Consider the following 17,349-nt stretch of genomic DNA (forward strand, 5'->3'; position numbering starts at 1 on the left):
ATTATTTCAGTAACTGAAATTAGGCTTTTGTTTAAGATGTTGACTGATCAATAAAGGAACATGGGAATAATTTAATTACACATGTTTTAGGCTATTCTTAATGAAGATATGAAATCTAATTGCCCAGAGGTTTTATATGAAATTGAGGAAGAAACTTCCATTTTCCCTAAACTACGACTAGATCCAGTGAATAATAACTACATCTATCTGCCCTCTGCCAATAAGGTAAGTACAATATTTAATAAAATAATAAAGTCATATTAACTGCTGCTTTAAGAATTTCTGCCACTTTATAAGTGAAGCATCTGTTTGTGCCAGAGTTAGACTTTTGATATGCAAACTGCAGTTACCAACTTTTCATCTAATATCTGGTTATGTTGTCTAAGTTTGGGCTGCACTCCTACAGAGCTTGGAAAGCTTCTGCTGTCATGGTGCTGCCCAGTGTTGCTATGATCCAGCAATACCCTTAATTCCATGCTTATTTTATGCCATTCTGCCAAGGCAGTGTTTGTTTCTATTTTTCCTGGAGGCAGAAAATGCAGCTCATTCAGAGTCAAGCTTTGAGATAGTAAAGAGCTTGTATACTGTTTGGAGACAAAGCAATCCAGATGTTGGTAGATCAGGGTTTGCCAGTCAACTAAGCAGTTTCTAAAGTGAAGAAATCTCTTAATTTGAGAGATGGCTTTGAAGTCTTAGTTCTGATGAAATCAGTGATAAAGCTGTAATCAGTGATAAAATTCTCGTTGTCGTCAGTTAGGCATAGACTTCAAAAGAACAAAAGGACAATGAGAAGTGAGCAGTGTGTGTGCAGAGTGAGGCCAATGAGTTCAGCATGGCTGAGAGCTGCTGCCCATGAGCAAATGTGCTGGAGCTGCACATCAGGCAGTGAGCAGCTCCCAGGAGCCGGTGCAGTTGTTGCAGCACATCCTGCAGCAGGGCTACTGAGCAGCAATCAGAAAATCCCTTTGTCTCGCCAGCAGTGGGAGTGATGGCATTGAAAGCTTAAGGGCTTGCTGTCCATCTTAACTGAACAGGATTTCACCCAGCACTTAATTACCATCACTTACAATAAAATCACAGTGAACAGTGTTTTAGCCTGCTGTTACAGAGTGGGGGTAAGTTGGTAGGAGAAACCCTGACTGATATAAAACATTTATCACAAATATAGAAGGAAACAAAATCTCCGTCAAAAGTATACATAGATATTCAAAGCAAGACTTGAATTTTCTTTAGTTTTGGTAAAAGACCACATTTTTATAGAGGAACAACCGATTTTAGGAACAAATGCACTTCTCTGACCATCTCTTGCAGCTGGTATAAGACTACATTGTCTTCTTTAACTTGGTAGTAATCTAGGATTATGACTGGTTTCTGAATTAGTTGTCACATGCACTTTCAGATATATTGAATTTTACAATATATGGATGGATAAAATAGTAAATATAATTTTGCAGGAAGCAGTGTAACCTTGTTTCTGTTGACAAAATATAGGAACTTCTAATTCTTGCAAATTTGTAAAATACGGTTCAAATTAGTTTTTCTTATTAAGATCATTAATTCACATTGTTATAAATCACATTATTTGTATCTGTATTCAGTATTTGTAATCAGCTTTCTCTTTTTCTTTTTCCTTCCCTTTTCTGAAAATGGCTGGCTAGGATATTCAAGCTGAATGTACAAGTATAGATACATACAATATAGCCACAATTATCTACATTTACTTACTGAAATGGCATTTTCATGCATGCTAAGCAGTTGCATGCGTTTGTTCTAGTGTGCACATGCAGTAACCTGACATGGTGATGCAAACACAGATGCATTTTGTTATGCGCATGCATTTTTGGATGCACCTTCATCAATCATTTGAATATCTCCATTCTGAGGAGAGGAAAATGGTGTTCTGCTAAGCAGAGCATTATTTGTAATATAGATCTCCTTTTTATTATTATCTATAATTCACTATGCTGATCAGTCTTTCTTGCATTAATCTGCCCATGCTGGCCTTTGAGTAGTAGAACCAAAATTGTTATTGTCACAGGTGTTTCATTATCTGATGGCAAAATACAGTGTGTGCAAAATAGGCTGCATATTTCTATCCAAAGGTCTTCTGGCAGAGGGGAATCCATAAGGAGACTTCCCCAGAGGGATTGTGCTTGGTTGCTGTCAGATTTTTAATGGTAACCTTCAAGTTCCCTGTTTATGGAGGCTGTAGTAATTCAATGTGTTATTGCATTTTTTTTGGTTTCAGGTGAGAAGAATACCAGTTGCAAATTGCGGTAGATTTGCTTCTGAGCAAGAATGCTTATCTGCAAAGGACCCCTACTGTGGGTGGTGTTCTTTCAATCAAAGGTATCTTTTAGTATTTTAGACTGTCATATAAAAGCAGAGCATTATTAGTCACTGTACATTTTGACTGGCTTGGGGCTATTCAGCATCAAGATTGTATCTACTGATTTTTTGTGCAATCAGTCATAGCCATAAATGTGAGACATTTTCTTATCATGTGAAAGGGAACTCAGCACTTTTGAAAGACTATGTAACCCCCTGAGATTTTTGATATCTACCCAGAAAATATATGTTGGGCTAAAAATAATAAGTAATTTTGCTTTTAGAAGCAATATTTTTGTTTTTCAGATTGAGAGATAAAATTGTATACTTGTGCTTGAAACATCTTAATAGCTGGGAGTATCTAGTATGTGAGAATAAGAGAAGAGGGCTTAGTTGTCTTCAGTATTGACAGCTCCTTTTTTTGGAGCCACTGACTTTGGTTTGGACAAAGGAGAATTTCCCTCTAAATACTTCATTCCTGGATTTGGATCATTAATTTTGACACTTACTTTAAAGCAGGTTTGAAATCTGTTTTACATCTGGGGCCTGGACTGGAGAGATTCCTGGGTCGTCAGGCCTAGTCTTAGCAATTGCAGGCATCCACATCATGTAAAACTAAAAACTTGCAAAGGATCATCCTAAATGTAGATAGGCTTTTTGTCCTTCCTGCTCTGGTTATGTGGCTTCCTGGCAGTCTTGTTTTTTGCTGGTAAAAATATGTCTGCTCATTTTCATCATGTGTATATATATGGACAGGTTATAGTTGTTTGTTGTGGTGTTAATATCACCTTTGCCTAAATAAGTTCCTGCCTTCCAAGTCCCTCACACATACCTCTTCAGTGTTTTTGTGAAAGCAGTCTCCCCCCCCCTCCTCTCTCTCTCTTTCCTTTCATTTTGGTGTGCTTAAACAGTGAACTTCACTAAGGTCCTCTCACGAGACACTCCTTTCTTACCTCCACTCCAGTAATCCTTCTGTAAAATTTATGTGTTCTTTTAAGATAAGGAGGGCCAGGACTCTCAAAGTGTTACAGAAGAGATTTCAGCTGTGTCTTGCTTGTTTAATCAGCCTGTCCAGGAAGCACCTTAGTGTGTTCTGGGATCACAAATGTCTTTTTCATGACAGCATCACATTGATGGGCCACAATCATTCATGATCAAATAATGCCCCCAGGTCCTTCTCTTTCTTTGTTGTCTTTCCAACTGATGAGTTTCCAGTCTATAACACATATAGGCTGTGAGATTTTTATTGCTGTAAGTACATGTTCTTGTATTTTATACTTTGAAATGCCTTTCCAATTCAAGATTATCCAAGTTTTCTGTGTGATATTCTTATCTTCCTTTGCATGTTAATCTTCCCAACTCTATATCATCAGCAGATATCTACAGTGTAAATCTGGTGTAAACCACTTTGCCCATGATTAAAATCTTAGACTGAAGTGCCTGTAAGATTGATTTTTGAGGAATTCCACTAGTAGCCTCTTTTAGAAGGTTAATACTACTCATTTTGGTTTCTTACCCATTTGGTGCTAGAGTAATTTTGCTGAAGATCTGCTACTTTGTGTGTTTGCAAAGGTAGTTATTGGAAGAGAGTAAGTATTTATTCTGTAAGGTGTTTTCTTCAAACTCTCTTTTGCTCCCTTGTTAGTAGCTGTGTATGTTACAGTGCTAAGCTTTTCAGGCTTCTAATTACCTTATAAAGAGATGATGAATAACTCTTATTATTCTGTAAATCCCCTGCTTATGAGGGGAATCACCAAAAGTTTCCATTTGATTGAAACAGAAATAATTTGCTCTTTTGGAAAAAAAAAATGAATTGCTATAATATGAGTCCTGTTCAACACCCACATAATTTTTCACTGTTAAATACTTAATGTCTTAATGTTAAATACTTCATACAAATTAAATATTTGGCTTTGTGAAGAGACTCCTCTGAGTGAAACTTTAGGAAAAGAGGAAGATATTTTTAGGCAGCATTTGCATCAAAGGCTGTATGAGTCCACTAAAGCAATATATTCCATAATAATTTTGAGATCAATGATGCTTTCTACTTTTGTAGGTAAATAAGTTTTCTGTAAAATAAAATACACACTCCAGTTTTATGTAAAATTTAATAGCGAAGCTAGTGCTTTACTTTAAGGGCAGTGTGAATTAAAATCCAGTTCTTTAATAAAAAATGTGTGCATCTCATTGCAAGTGAGAACAAAATGAAACAAAATGTTTCTACTGTTCGTATTTTTGATCTTTCTTCCATGGGGACAAATATATTAATTCTCTTTTTCACTTGAAATCATTCAAACCAGTTAGTCACAGCATTGTGTAATTTCTCCTAATGTATATAGATTTTCTGTAGATCAATTTGATTTATGGTGAAATGCAATTCCAAAACAAGGTGTTGTTTTATGTGCATTTTCCATGTGGAAACAACACAACACATCATCTAACATCACCAGAGTTACTTTTGAACGTAGCCAATATGTGGGACGTCTGTGGACTTCATTCAGAGGTTGCTATGTTGGAAAAAGAAGGAAGCAACAACTTTCTCTGACAGCATGTCCTCATTCCATGAGGAAATCAGTATGTTTTAGCACGACAGAGAAGGCAATGTTGGAATCTGTTGTTAACAAAGATTAGTGAAGCAGAGACATAAGTAAATACAAATGAACCAGTATGCATAAGTATTGTGTTATCATAGTGAAATAAGAGAAACTCAGTTCCAATTGTGTAGAGAAATCTTTAGTAGTATAAAAAACTAGTTTGCTGTGGAATTAAAAAAAACAACTTGTCTCTGCTTTTCTCTGTTCATATATCTATGCATGTCTGAAATCTGATCCAAGGGTTTTATACCTTATATGTTCATACTTTTATAAGGTCTAGTTCACCTTTCCAAAAAACCCAGACATAATTGTCTGAGTCTATATGCAAATTTGCAGATTCATGTGGTTCACAAATAATATTTATCTGTTATATTCATTCAAAGTACTTGAAGTCAATGTAAATTTTCCAAAAATAGAGTTATTACAGAATAATTTCATCTGTAGGTGAGTGGAATTATTTTGCTCTTGGCCTTTGCAGGGCAATTTTGAGAATTTATGCTGAGGGACATCAATATGACTGCTTCCTGTGAAAATGACCATTCTCCACAGCACACTGTTAGAGTGTTAAAGGTCAGCTTTTAGAGCAACAGAAGATGCATTTTTACCTCACATAAAGACAGGCATGACCCTGGGTGGCATTACTGGTTTTGCTATTAAACTCTCAGATTCTTCATTGCAAATGAGGGAAACAGGTTCACTGGTTTTGTTCCTTAGGCAGTCTAGAAAAGCAAATAGCTTCTTTCTGGGACAGTTGTAAATATTCAGCTTGATAAACAGTTTTTCTTTTTAGTATTTCGATATTGGCGTCACTGAAATGCATACATTTACTTAGTGCCAAGTACTGCAAGTGTGTTGCCTTGCATCTTTACTATTTTAATCCTTACCCTGTCAGAAACTGTGGAATGTCTTTCTTTTGTCTTTCCTCATTGCCAGTGCGAATTCCCTGCCTGTATGTATCTGAGAATGTGGTTTATGCACATCTGTTGATGATGGATCCCATCTTCTGTGGCTCTAAAACTGTGATGCTAATGGACCTTTGTGATCTCAGTAGGGTGAAGAGAGATGTAAATGAGTCTGAAATTTGCCCTAGCTCTGGCAGTTTGAAATACATAAGGCATATTTTTTACAGTATCATTATGATCTAAATGTATTCAGATGCAAAGCCCCAGCAGGTTCTTGTGCAGCAGGAACTCAGTTTCCTGAGTTAGTCCACAAAGGAAGTGACCTTGTGCTTAACTGCATTCCAACTGCCAACATCTTGATCTGCAGGGAGCATGACTTTATGGTTCCTAAGATTTGTGGGGTTATTTTGGGCATTTTGGAATGTGGTGAACATTTTTGTTGAATATGTTTTCATTGTTTGTGAAATATGTTTTTACAGTGAGCTCTTCATGAAAAAGGCCCATACTTTGCCACTGTGAACTCATTTACAGTTTTTAGTGAGGGCATGGTTCATTAAGGCAGATATCACTGTTCATAGGAGTGAAGCTATACATATTTCTACATTTGATAGAAAAGTAGAATTAAAGCTACTGAATGTTGCATTTATTTATAAATATTCAATCTTAGTATTAAAATATTAAGATACATTCAGTTAGCAGTTACTTGTCGTTAATTGCTAACTGTATGAAATTACTTGGAGTTAATCTATGAATTGTTCATTAACTGTTGATAGCAGACAGTATTTCAAGGATTCACCTTTCAAACTCATTGATTGTCCATCTAATTTGTATGCTTGGGTTGTCTTTTTCTTGCAACATATTTTTAATATATGTAATCTTTGTAGTACTTATGTATCCCAGTGTCTCCTCATTCTTCCTGAATTTTTTGTTGCAGAGTTAGTTTCCTACGATTTGGCATCTCTAACATTTGTATTTACTTTGAGCTATTCTAATTCTGAAATGAATTCTGTGCTTGAAGACAGAGAAGTCTATTTTGAACCTTTTCAAATCTGTCGTTTTTAACCAAGTGCACTGACAAAAAAGAAAGGATTACCATTCATATCAGTGGGTGACAAAGGAGATTAGGGAAGAGGATGCATCTCATCAACTGTGCACATTTGTAGTGTAGCTTTACATTTGAGCTTCACTCCCATCCCTTCTTATACCCTCTGGAGAGAACAGCCGTTTCTGTAGTGTGGTTCATTTCATTTTTGTATCAATGTCTAAAACAGGGCAGGTGAATTGTACCCTAAAGAACATATTTCTCCCAAAGAGTGTAGAGGGGGGCTGGGGGGTGGGGGGGTGGAGGTGGGGGACAGCAGAGGGATCAGATCCAGAGCTGTACAATGAACAGTCAAGTTGGGGATGATGAATTCCATCCCAGGCTACCAATTCCACTGTTACTGGCCAAGCATCTCATATTTGCTTGAGTCCCATTGATTTAATCACAACCCTCGAGCATATATCAATGCATTGTAATTAATTTTGATAAGCGAAAGATTTTACTGGTTGTTTTCCTAAAGCTTTTTGCAGTTATAACCATATTCCTGTTAAAAAAACCAATAGTGTTCCTGTAAAAAATCAATAACTTTAAATAAGTTGACATACAGTGTCTGAAGTCAAAGGCACAATAAGGAGGCTAGTATAATTTTATGTATACTTTTAGGTGCACATTTAAAGAAAATTGTACACATTCAAACAGCATAAATGGTTGGTATAACATTTCACATGCACCTGATAAAGATCTGAAAATCCTGCTAAGTTTCCCTGCCAAATATCAGGTATGTACACCCAGTTTTATGTGTGTTTGTTTATTGTGACTTAAAATATGTAATTTTGTTGCTTATCGCGGCTTGTCTTGTCACCATGTTCCGTATATTAGTTCCTCTTACCCCAACAATTGGCAGTCTTGGAAATCTCAGTAAGCTGGATGTGTGAATTAGATAGATGTTCTCCTCCTCTCCTGTGAAATGTATCCTGAAGCTATGCTTCATAATGTTAAGTCAAAAATTCAAATATTCACTACGCTAACTCAGGCGATGTTTCCATTGAATCACTGTATCAGTTATTTTAATATTTCCAGTAACTGTATATCAAGTGCAGTGTGGAAGTTCTGAGCTTTGTAACAAGTTAGAAAACATTCACTGGGACACATATGCTAACACAAATTCTTAAGTGTTAGATACTAGTCTTTACTCTGTATCTGTTCACAGCACACGCAGCCTTGAATATTTGATTATCAACTATTGTGACTGGCCACTTAATCTGCATGCTATTGTTTCTGATTTCCTGATTGAATACACTAATGTAATCATATTTGTAAAGCACTCTCAGCCAGAAACAAAGGATAATTCATTACAATATAAGTTCTGTTTCATAATTAAGTGCTCTTTGGTTATGGGTGTAAACACTTTCTCTATGTGAAGATTCTTACTTAAATATTTTTAAAGGAATATAACAGCATATAACACAGCAAATTCTGGTTTTAAAAATCCAAAATTATTTAAGATTGCTTGCTAACATACCATACAGATCCATTTAATTTCTGGAAGTAAGCAATACTATTACATTCAGAACTGTTTTTGTATTGCTTCTTCAGTTGGGAGAGTCACTCTCCTTTGTGAGTTTACCTACTGAATTGTCTGCTTTCACCACAAAAGTTTTCATTTTGTGCATTTCATAGTTTGTTATTTTCTGTAAAGACAAGGTGATGACTTAGCAAGTATAACAAAATACCCTCTGTGTTATTCTTATTGTTTTATAGGTTGTTGTGACTGCAAATGTAGGCAAAGTCCTTACTTTCTGTATGATAAAAATTGTAACAGCTGTTGAAATATTTTATGAAAATGTAGTCCTGAAAAATTCATCCTGTTTCTGCAATCTAACCACTCTGATGATAACTGATAATGGTATGTTTTTACTATTACATATATATAATGCTTACTCACTGTCCTTTAATACTGGGGAGTACTGCATAAATACAGGCCTGATGAGTGTGAAAGTACGTGATGCTTTTTATTAAATGTCATTGAAGGAAAAGAATTCATATTTTGTCAAATGATTTGAGTATACTCACAGTTTTCTTGGTGATTAAAGTTTTGTTAATATGGAATCCTTTGTAGAAGTAATAACACACATTACCCTGTGGCTGGAAGCAGCTTCTTCAGTTGACCCTGTGGCAGTCCAGTGCTTTAGCATTAGAATAGTTATTTACATGGTGCCATTAATAACTGTCTAAGGAAATGCAAGATAAATGCAATGACATTCAATTGCAATGACAATCATTGCTGGAGCAATGGAAGTAGTGTTGGTCTAGAGCTTTGCCTTGACAAATTAACCCATCATAACTCTTCTCTAGTCTGCAAGCAGAATTTGTTTTTGCAAGAAACTGTACTAGCATAAATGAGAATATAATTATGAATGTCTGTACAATAAATAATCTTTACATTTAATTAACTGTTTCAACCTGACTTAGATGCTGTGAGAAAGTGATCATGCAATGTAGAGGATTAGCAGAAAAATAGATGGCTCAGGGGCAGTTTGGTGGGTACATTCTTTTGACTTGATTTCATTCATCCTTCTGAATTACTGGTTGAATCCTTTTGCAATAATTCTTACACTACTTAGTTCACCAGTGATTCTCAGAGTTAGATACCTGAGCAGTTTGTGTTGGATGCACAATGCTTGTGATCTGGTTTGTGTATCTAATGGGCAGCTACAAGTTTTAGAATGAGGTGGTGAATTACTGAATATCTAGACTTTTGAGCTGTCCTTTAGGCTTTGGTCTCAAGGATCAGATCATAATCCTTCATAGTGGAGTCTTATTTGACTAATAGTAGGACAATGTCCCCCCTGCATTTCTTCGAGTCTGTGTAGAAGCACAAAGCTTTTTTAACAGAGATTGCCCTTATAACTTCTTTAAGTTGCTTATGTCAGAATGTGAAAGAGTTTTAGTCTAAACTAAGGAACAGATAGCAAACACAAGGATCCCCACATGCTCTTAAGTAACTTGAAGAGGAAACAGAAAATTGAGACAAATGCCTTGTCTCTATCTCTTCCTCAGTGATATAGCCCAGAGGACATGGAATATTGTGCATGAATTTGATTATCTTATAAAACCTTGGTGTAGGAAGAGGAATGAAATGTTACCAAGTATTTACAAGGACCTGTTGTTCTGAAGAGCTCAGTACTACAAAGAGCTCTCTCTCAGGAAGCCTTACCCCTGAATAAGGTTCTTTGGAATATTTGGGTCTCAGGAGCTGTATGGGAAAAACTCCTCCAGCATCACAGAAATGTTGTGTCAAGTTCCTGTCCAGCATTGGGAGTTGAGAAGAAAAGTCTGTCACTAGAAGGTGACAGCTGGAGTGATATCCATGAGCATTTTTATCTATTAAGCTGTCTTTAGTCAACACCATTAGTGGATTTTTAAGAGGGAAATGTCCCTTATTGATCCAGACCCAAAAGCCATGTTTTCTTGTAATTACAGACTCCTATGTAGTTTGGTTTTCTGTTTTCACAGACTAAAGTTTTCTCTTAATTCCATTAGCAGGTTTTCAGAGAACAGTTGTTATGGAAGCCAGCTGACCTTGCCTGTGCTTTATGCCAAAAATGAGCCTTTCGGCAGTGTTAATAAGAAGCCTGTGAGGTGCCTGCCAGTATTATTGCCACTCACATGCTCCTATGAGCTGAGATTGTTAGTGGATATTTCAAATGTGAAGTAACATAGACTATTTGTGGCATCTCCTGTAAAGTGACCTCAGTTTCACAAGAGGATGCACTTGCAAAACTCCTTTAGGTATCGTTTACTGGAAAAAGCATTTTGAAAATACCTGTTACTCAATGCACTCTAATGCATTTTAGAAGGTCAGGCCAGACCATACAGAAAATAATAGGTTCCATTAATTTCAACACAGACAGGATCAGGAAAGCATATTTGACAGTGTTGTTTTTAAAGTATTTATACAAGCTTAAAAGACAAGTTCTTCCAGAAGAATATAAAATCCTTAATTTTACTTACTTTTACTACTCCTAGTAAAATGCTGGGAGTATTTTACTTTTTCTGTATCCCACAGCTTGAGGCCTTTCTCACATATTTATTTAGGCAAGCAATTTAGGCAATTGTGTGTTAATTTTGTCAGATTTCTGCTGATAACTAGATTACTGGAGATGCAAATAGGGGTTTGATGAAGGATTTTGGAATGCCTGTCTGTACTCATCCACATCTTTAAGCGCAAAAATTCTGTTAAAGTCAGACACTGCAATCCATTTGGTAAGGTTTTTGAACATATGAGTGCTCCCAAGGGTTGTTTCTAACAAGCAGTTCAGACCTTTGCAGTGAGCACCCAAGTGCCATGATGCCATGTGGGGCTAGGAGATGCCTACAATAACAATGTAGATGTAGCCAAAGCTGGCTTTCATCTGAACAAGCCAGACTGTGATAAAGACAAAGGTTTCTCTACCTTTGCAGGATAGATACACTTAAAATCTGTGTAACTTTTCTGGATTAAAAAGCTAGCTACTTTCTAGCATAGAGAAATCAGAAAAGTCTGCAGACATGGGTTTCATTTGATCTCAGGCAGCCATTCATTTCACAGACTACCCATCTGCAGGCACACAGATGAAAGAGACCATGGCTTAAGTGGTATATATCTAATTCTACTGTTCGATGTGGTATTCTGCTCATAAGAGAAGATACTCTTTCATACCACAGCTGCCAGTGAATTGTTGGTATAGTAATTGCTAGCTGAAATAATGGCAAATTGACTCATGCAATCATAAAAGATTTAAATAGGATGAAAATTGCTACTGCATAGATTACAAAAGGAGACTCTGAAACCAAGTCTGAGAGACAGAAAGAGAGAAGTATGGTGTGGTGAGGTCTCTTGCACTAGAACAGTCTGTTGTGTTAGAAGACTTGAATTCAGGGTCTGGCTATACCAGAGTATGTATCAGTGTGTGCTTTTTGAGAGATGATTTTATATCTCAGCTTCACAGTAACATTTCCTTATCTATAGCTTGACAATAACATTACTTTTATTTGTCATGTGGTGAGGGCATCAAACTTAATTAATATGTGTGTATAAAGTGTTGGCATAGCTCAGCTGAAGAGTGCTGTGGAAGGACAGAATCTGGTTATTTTTATCAGTCAAACGTGTAAGTGAATGTATGAGAGAAGGTGCACACCAAGTACAGAAAAGCTACTTTGAGTTTTCAACTCAAATTATTTTTAAACAGTTATTTCTTGTAATATCCAGCATGTACCTAACATGTGCATTTTTCCAGATTGTCTAGTTCTTGAAGCATCATTGTCCTCAAGCTTTTGGAATATCACACAAACATTTCAGTTGAAAAAGTAAGAGCCTGATTCCTGTTAAAGTTCATTGTGGGGTTGATGTGTGTGTGGAGGGGGAAAGTGACTAAAGTAATTTTTTTTTTTTTTTTTTTTTTTTTGTGTGTGTGTGTGTGTTCATCAAGGAACTGCATATCACTAAAGATAGTCAGATCTGTTTTCTTGGCCCACTTCCTCCTCCTTCTGTTTTTTCTTTTTTCCTTAAAAAGCTACTTCTTCTGATGACTCTTATTTAATGGGACCATGGAAACTAACTGTAGGAGAGTCATTACAATGACTGAATTTATGACAAGTGCCTGAAGAGATAATAAAGGATGTCACAATGACATCAAAATTCTTTTTGTCCTTGGATAAAAGGTGGGCTCCTGGTACTCACTATAAGGCCTAGATTAGAGGAGTCAAGATAGTCTTTTAAATCACTTTGTGAAGCTATTTTAGATTAGACCCAGAAGTAATTTAAATATGGTCCATAGGTAACATGAATATAATTAAACCAGAAAGTAACATCTAATCTGCTAATAGGAAAAATGAATGCCTATTCTTCTTTACACATTATTTTTCAGACTCTTTGTTGAGAGCTGGCAGAGGAAGCATTCATGCCCAGTATGTGGCCTAACATTTTATGATAGGTGGTTGTTAATATTTAGAAAGATCTGGCAAATATATACAGTGTTCCCATTCAGGATGTTCCTCCCCCATGCAGAAAGGCTAATTCATAAGCACCTGGGGTGAAATAAAACTTTGGCTTTTTGGGAAGTGGCACATCACTTCCTTGTCCCTGGAGGAACATGGGGAAGGAGTTGTTTTACTCTAAATCAGAGCATTTCTCAGCATGTTTGGAGAGGGACTGTGCTGCTCTTCAGTATTGATAGAAGCATTGCAGAGCAAGATAGGGACAAACTAGTCTCCCAGCAGGCATATTTTTTGGTAGATGAAGGCAATAGCAAACTGGCAATACTTTCTAGCACAACATGCATAGAACAGAGGTTCAGACAAGCTGGAAAAAAATCAGTGATGGTTTTCTCCCCTTTTGTGGTTAAAAAGTACTACCAGGCCACTTGTACTGAAGTGAATCAGTAAAATGTAATCCAAAGTGTTTCCTCTGATTCCTGGTTGGTTTTTTTTTGGGTTTTTTTTTTTAATTAATGACTTCTAGGATCTTAATATAGATTGTATTTCATACTAAATTTCTTCTCAGATTAAGTACAGCAGAACAATAGGCTTGGAGGGTAAATGGACTTTTATCCATTTCATTATATGTTTGCTTGGTTGTTCCTTTGGGTTTATGCTTTTTTATGTCAGTTGAAATGTGACATTCATGACTGAATCTAGATTGAGTTTCTGTGTCTTACAAAAACTCTGTTTCTGTGTTGCCAGCTGCTCACGGTGTATACACAAGGGTGAGTGTGCCAGCTGTGAATGGATACGTGTCTCTCCTGTCACCACCTGCCAGGTAAAGTTTGTTGGGGAGAGCTGAAATCCCCTGTGATGCCTTTTCCTTGTATTTTTTACATCTGAGCAGCAATCTGTCTCTTTTTTATCCTGACATGGTGAAATGCTTATTTTTTTTCAGGATGATTGCAGTGCGACTGCTTCCAAGGGGATCACCACTGTGCAGAAAACAGAGGTTAGTTAGCATTTTAAGATTCTTAAGGCTCTCTGGTTTGGGGGAGAAATTTATTTAAAATGAAAGGACTTTGCAGAAAAAATTGAGATATGGATGATGAGGCAGTCATTTACAAAGGAAGATATTGCAGAATTTGGATTGATACTATTTTTTCATTGTGCTCTGGTGGTGTTAAAAGGTACCAGCAAAAACCTCATGTTTCAGATGCAGGCATTGAGACAGTGAACACTGCTATTGTCATGTGCTACCTCTAGATGCAGTGTTTACAGCACTGTTTTAAATGCCAAAGTCCCTGTATGCTGTATTTAGTCAATCCACAGGACCCTGCATGCTGAGTGCTGGAACATGTGAGCTGACCAACAACAACAAAAAAAGGAGAGCATTTCAAGCTTAATATCTTACCTAGACTTAAGAGCATGTTTTCTGCTGTCACAGACAACTCTGGGAAACTAAGCTTGAGAGTCTCAAACCTCTTCCTCATTTTATGCAGCCAGATCACAGCTTCTCCTGAAACATAGCTGCCAGGGGAGCAGAAGGAAGGGGAGGATGTGCCACCCAGTTTTTGTGTAACAGAGAAATGGCTAGAGGATGAGTCCAGGAACTGAAATCCATGGGTGTTAGTAAATCTCTAGTTCACACTTTCAGAAAAATTTTCCTTGTTTCCAGGCTGTAGACAAAACTGGAGATGGATCCACACAAGCTGGATCACTGGGAAGGAAGAAGTGTCTCTAGTGCTGCCAAAGTACCTGCTGAATTTGGTTACTGAATTCTCTACAGAATTCATATAGACTGTATGTGTGCATACAATCTAAATGATTTGTCTCACAGGCCAGCCCTTTAACTTTCTGATTGTAGGTCAGCCCTTTGACCATGAGGTTATCCCTTCATTCTTTATGGAACCAAAATGTTTTTATTTTCTCGTGAAACTGAGTGATCTTTTTATCAGTGGTTGCTTATGACATGCAGGTGTTAGGAAAGGAATGAATAGTGGAGAGAAAATTGACTGATGAGTAAGTACATAGAGATTTGCTGCCCACACTTTTTGGTTTCTGCTTTTCTGTGAGTGATGCATGGTTGTTATAAATAGTGACTGTGTTCTTATCTCTGAGTGTTTCATTAGAACTACCCAAACTTTTACCTCTAAGACAGGGATTGCCTCTTTAATTCAGCTCCTCAGCTGATGTTTCTTAAACAAAATCACAAAATACATCTTGTTTTTCACAGAGACGCGTGGGATTGTAATACTTGTGCTTCTGAGCATTAATATTCTGAATTTGATCTGCATTTAAAGCATTATGTCTGGTGAAACAGGAAATTCTTCTTTGCTCTGCTTCCAAGTGCATTAATTTGACATTGGTAAATAGTTGGAATTGCCTGGGAGATGGCTTTCTTCCACATGCCTTATCTTGGAAAGACAGTGATGGACAAGGCAGTGAAAGCACCAGAGGCAGTGCAAAGGCAGATGTTTATTTAGAAGTGATTGATCCATTCAGAGAGCTTGAAATTGCATTTGAAATCCTGCTCTCCTTTGACTGCTTGTGCTTTAAGGAGAACATACTGGGGAGTGGAGAAAGAGGATTTGTGTTTTCTCACAACCCCAGCTGAGCATTTAGATTAATATACTTTTTTTCAGTGCCAGCCCCAGCCCTCCTCCTGACTCCAGCTGCTGGTTTCTATGCATGCACCTTCCCCCTCCCCTGCTAGAAAGCAATTGGAGTGGTTGGGTTGAGTATGCTTGGCTGGGGAACTGATTTGGCTGGAAATAACCATTATCTTTCTGCAGGTGATTTTTCATCTGGGCTGGTTCCCTGCTCCAGTTCTTTGGGGCCCTGTGTTGGCAATGCAGGAGGGGCTGTGCTGGAGAGGGACTCCCCAGAGTGGCAGACACTGCTTAACCTGGGCTGCTGCCAGATACCTCTGTGAGACCTGCAGCCATGCTAAGCACACATCTGAGGATGTGGCTGCCAGAATCAAACAGCCCAGGGAAGCGTTAGGCTGTCCAGGGGAGGGGGGAGGAGGCTGCAGCTCAGAAATATGGAACTCTATTGAAGCTGACAGGGCTATGCTGATTTACATTACCTGAGGACCTGGTGCATGCTTTCTGAATGTCTCTTTGCATGTTTACACTTTCTTCACATGCCTCACAACTAGTGATTTTTATAAATATCCTTCTGCCTCTCTGCTGTGGCCACTTTGCCACTGGGCATTGCTCCCCCTGCCATGTAGCAACTGGATGGTCAGTGGCTGTCTGGCCTGGGGAAATGAGCACTACACACCCCAGTGAGGGCATTAGGGCCTTTCTGCTTTCCATGACGAAATTATTGGTTTCTTTGACTGCTGAGGCAAGTATTGCAGATTATGGCAGCCAAGCTGGGCGGGAATCAGACTCCTGAGTAGCTGAGGTCATCTTACCAGTGCTGGGATGCCCTGTGAGGCAGACTGCACTGGGTAGCCTCAGTGAAAGTGTGATTTCAGAGGGGACTGAGACTTTCTGTGTAAATAGTTCTTGAACAATTTCTTCGTGGTGTAAGAAAGGAAGCAAGACATGTAATCTGAAGCACTCTGTAGTGTGTGGTGCCCAGCAAAGAGACCAGTGGGAGCCCTGAAGCAGCACAGCATCTCACTGCACCCTGAGCAATGGGTGCCTGGCATTTCCCTCACTGGGGCTCACAGCCCTGATGCAGCCTGGGGGACCCCCATGTGTTTGTGTGGTACTGTGCTATTCTCGTGCTCACTGGTGCTTACCGGTGAGAACCCAATGCAGTGTTTTCCTCCTTTCTGTGGTATTTGCCTTCTGGATTTGTGTGAGCATATTGGCTGTCCCTGGTGCTCTGGAGGTTGGACACAAGCAGAAGGACAGGATGCAGATAAAAGCAGTAGTGGTTTGCTGGCTTTAATCTCTTAGATTTCTGCTTCAGTTGTCCTGTCCCAAGGATTAAAATGATCTCCAGATTATCGTGGGAGTGAATTTTCCCCCTCAGACTCTTTGTGAGGGATTTCCTTTGCCTTCCTCTATTATCCATACAAGAGGTCATCTTGGAGGCCCTTTTGCAGGCCCTCTGGCCTCAGCCTTTGCACTCTCTGACCTTTTCCTAAGGCACAAGTTGCAGCTTTCAGTCAGTAGTGACAGATCCCTCATTTGCTCTGGTGCTCAGTGAGCCGTGATAGCATGTGGGGACAATGTGCCAGGACATTTTTGATATGGTCTAAGTGTTGTGACCCTGATGGTCCCCTCAGGCTACCAGCCCAAAGTCTTAGTGCTGTTTTGGGTACATGAAATGATTAATGTGAGAAAAACCTGTGGGATGGACTTTTCTAGAGGCTTTGTACCAGCACCCTTAACAGGATCAGGAAGAGTGAACTGCCCAGTGAAATGTGTCCACAGGTGCACAGCAAAAATCAGGATAATCACAATGTTCTAAAAACTCAATTTAAACTAGTATTACAGGCAGTTAAAGTTAATCTAAAAATAGTGAGAAGGTTCCAAACAGTTTGTGGTTTCACATGCGT

General features: G+C 38.2%; 1 protein-coding gene across 1 annotated transcript in view; it reads left to right on the forward strand.

Moving 5' to 3' along the window:
• The window catches only part of PLXNC1 (plexin C1), a 70,063-nt gene that overhangs the window by 12,057 nt on the left and 40,657 nt on the right, over positions 1 to 17,349 (forward strand). Inside the window, exons 3-9 of the mRNA XM_079303873.1 lie at positions 91 to 225; positions 2,249 to 2,349; positions 7,530 to 7,644; positions 8,628 to 8,772; positions 12,146 to 12,215; positions 13,590 to 13,665; positions 13,786 to 13,839. Coding sequence (XP_079159999.1) covers positions 91 to 225; positions 2,249 to 2,349; positions 7,530 to 7,644; positions 8,628 to 8,772; positions 12,146 to 12,215; positions 13,590 to 13,665; positions 13,786 to 13,839 — 696 coding nt within the window. The remainder of the gene's footprint in view (positions 1 to 90; positions 226 to 2,248; positions 2,350 to 7,529; positions 7,645 to 8,627; positions 8,773 to 12,145; positions 12,216 to 13,589; positions 13,666 to 13,785; positions 13,840 to 17,349) is intronic.

Source organism: Erithacus rubecula (genome assembly GCF_903797595.1).
Source record: "Erithacus rubecula genome assembly, chromosome: 4".
NCBI lineage: Eukaryota > Metazoa > Chordata > Aves > Passeriformes > Muscicapidae > Erithacus > Erithacus rubecula.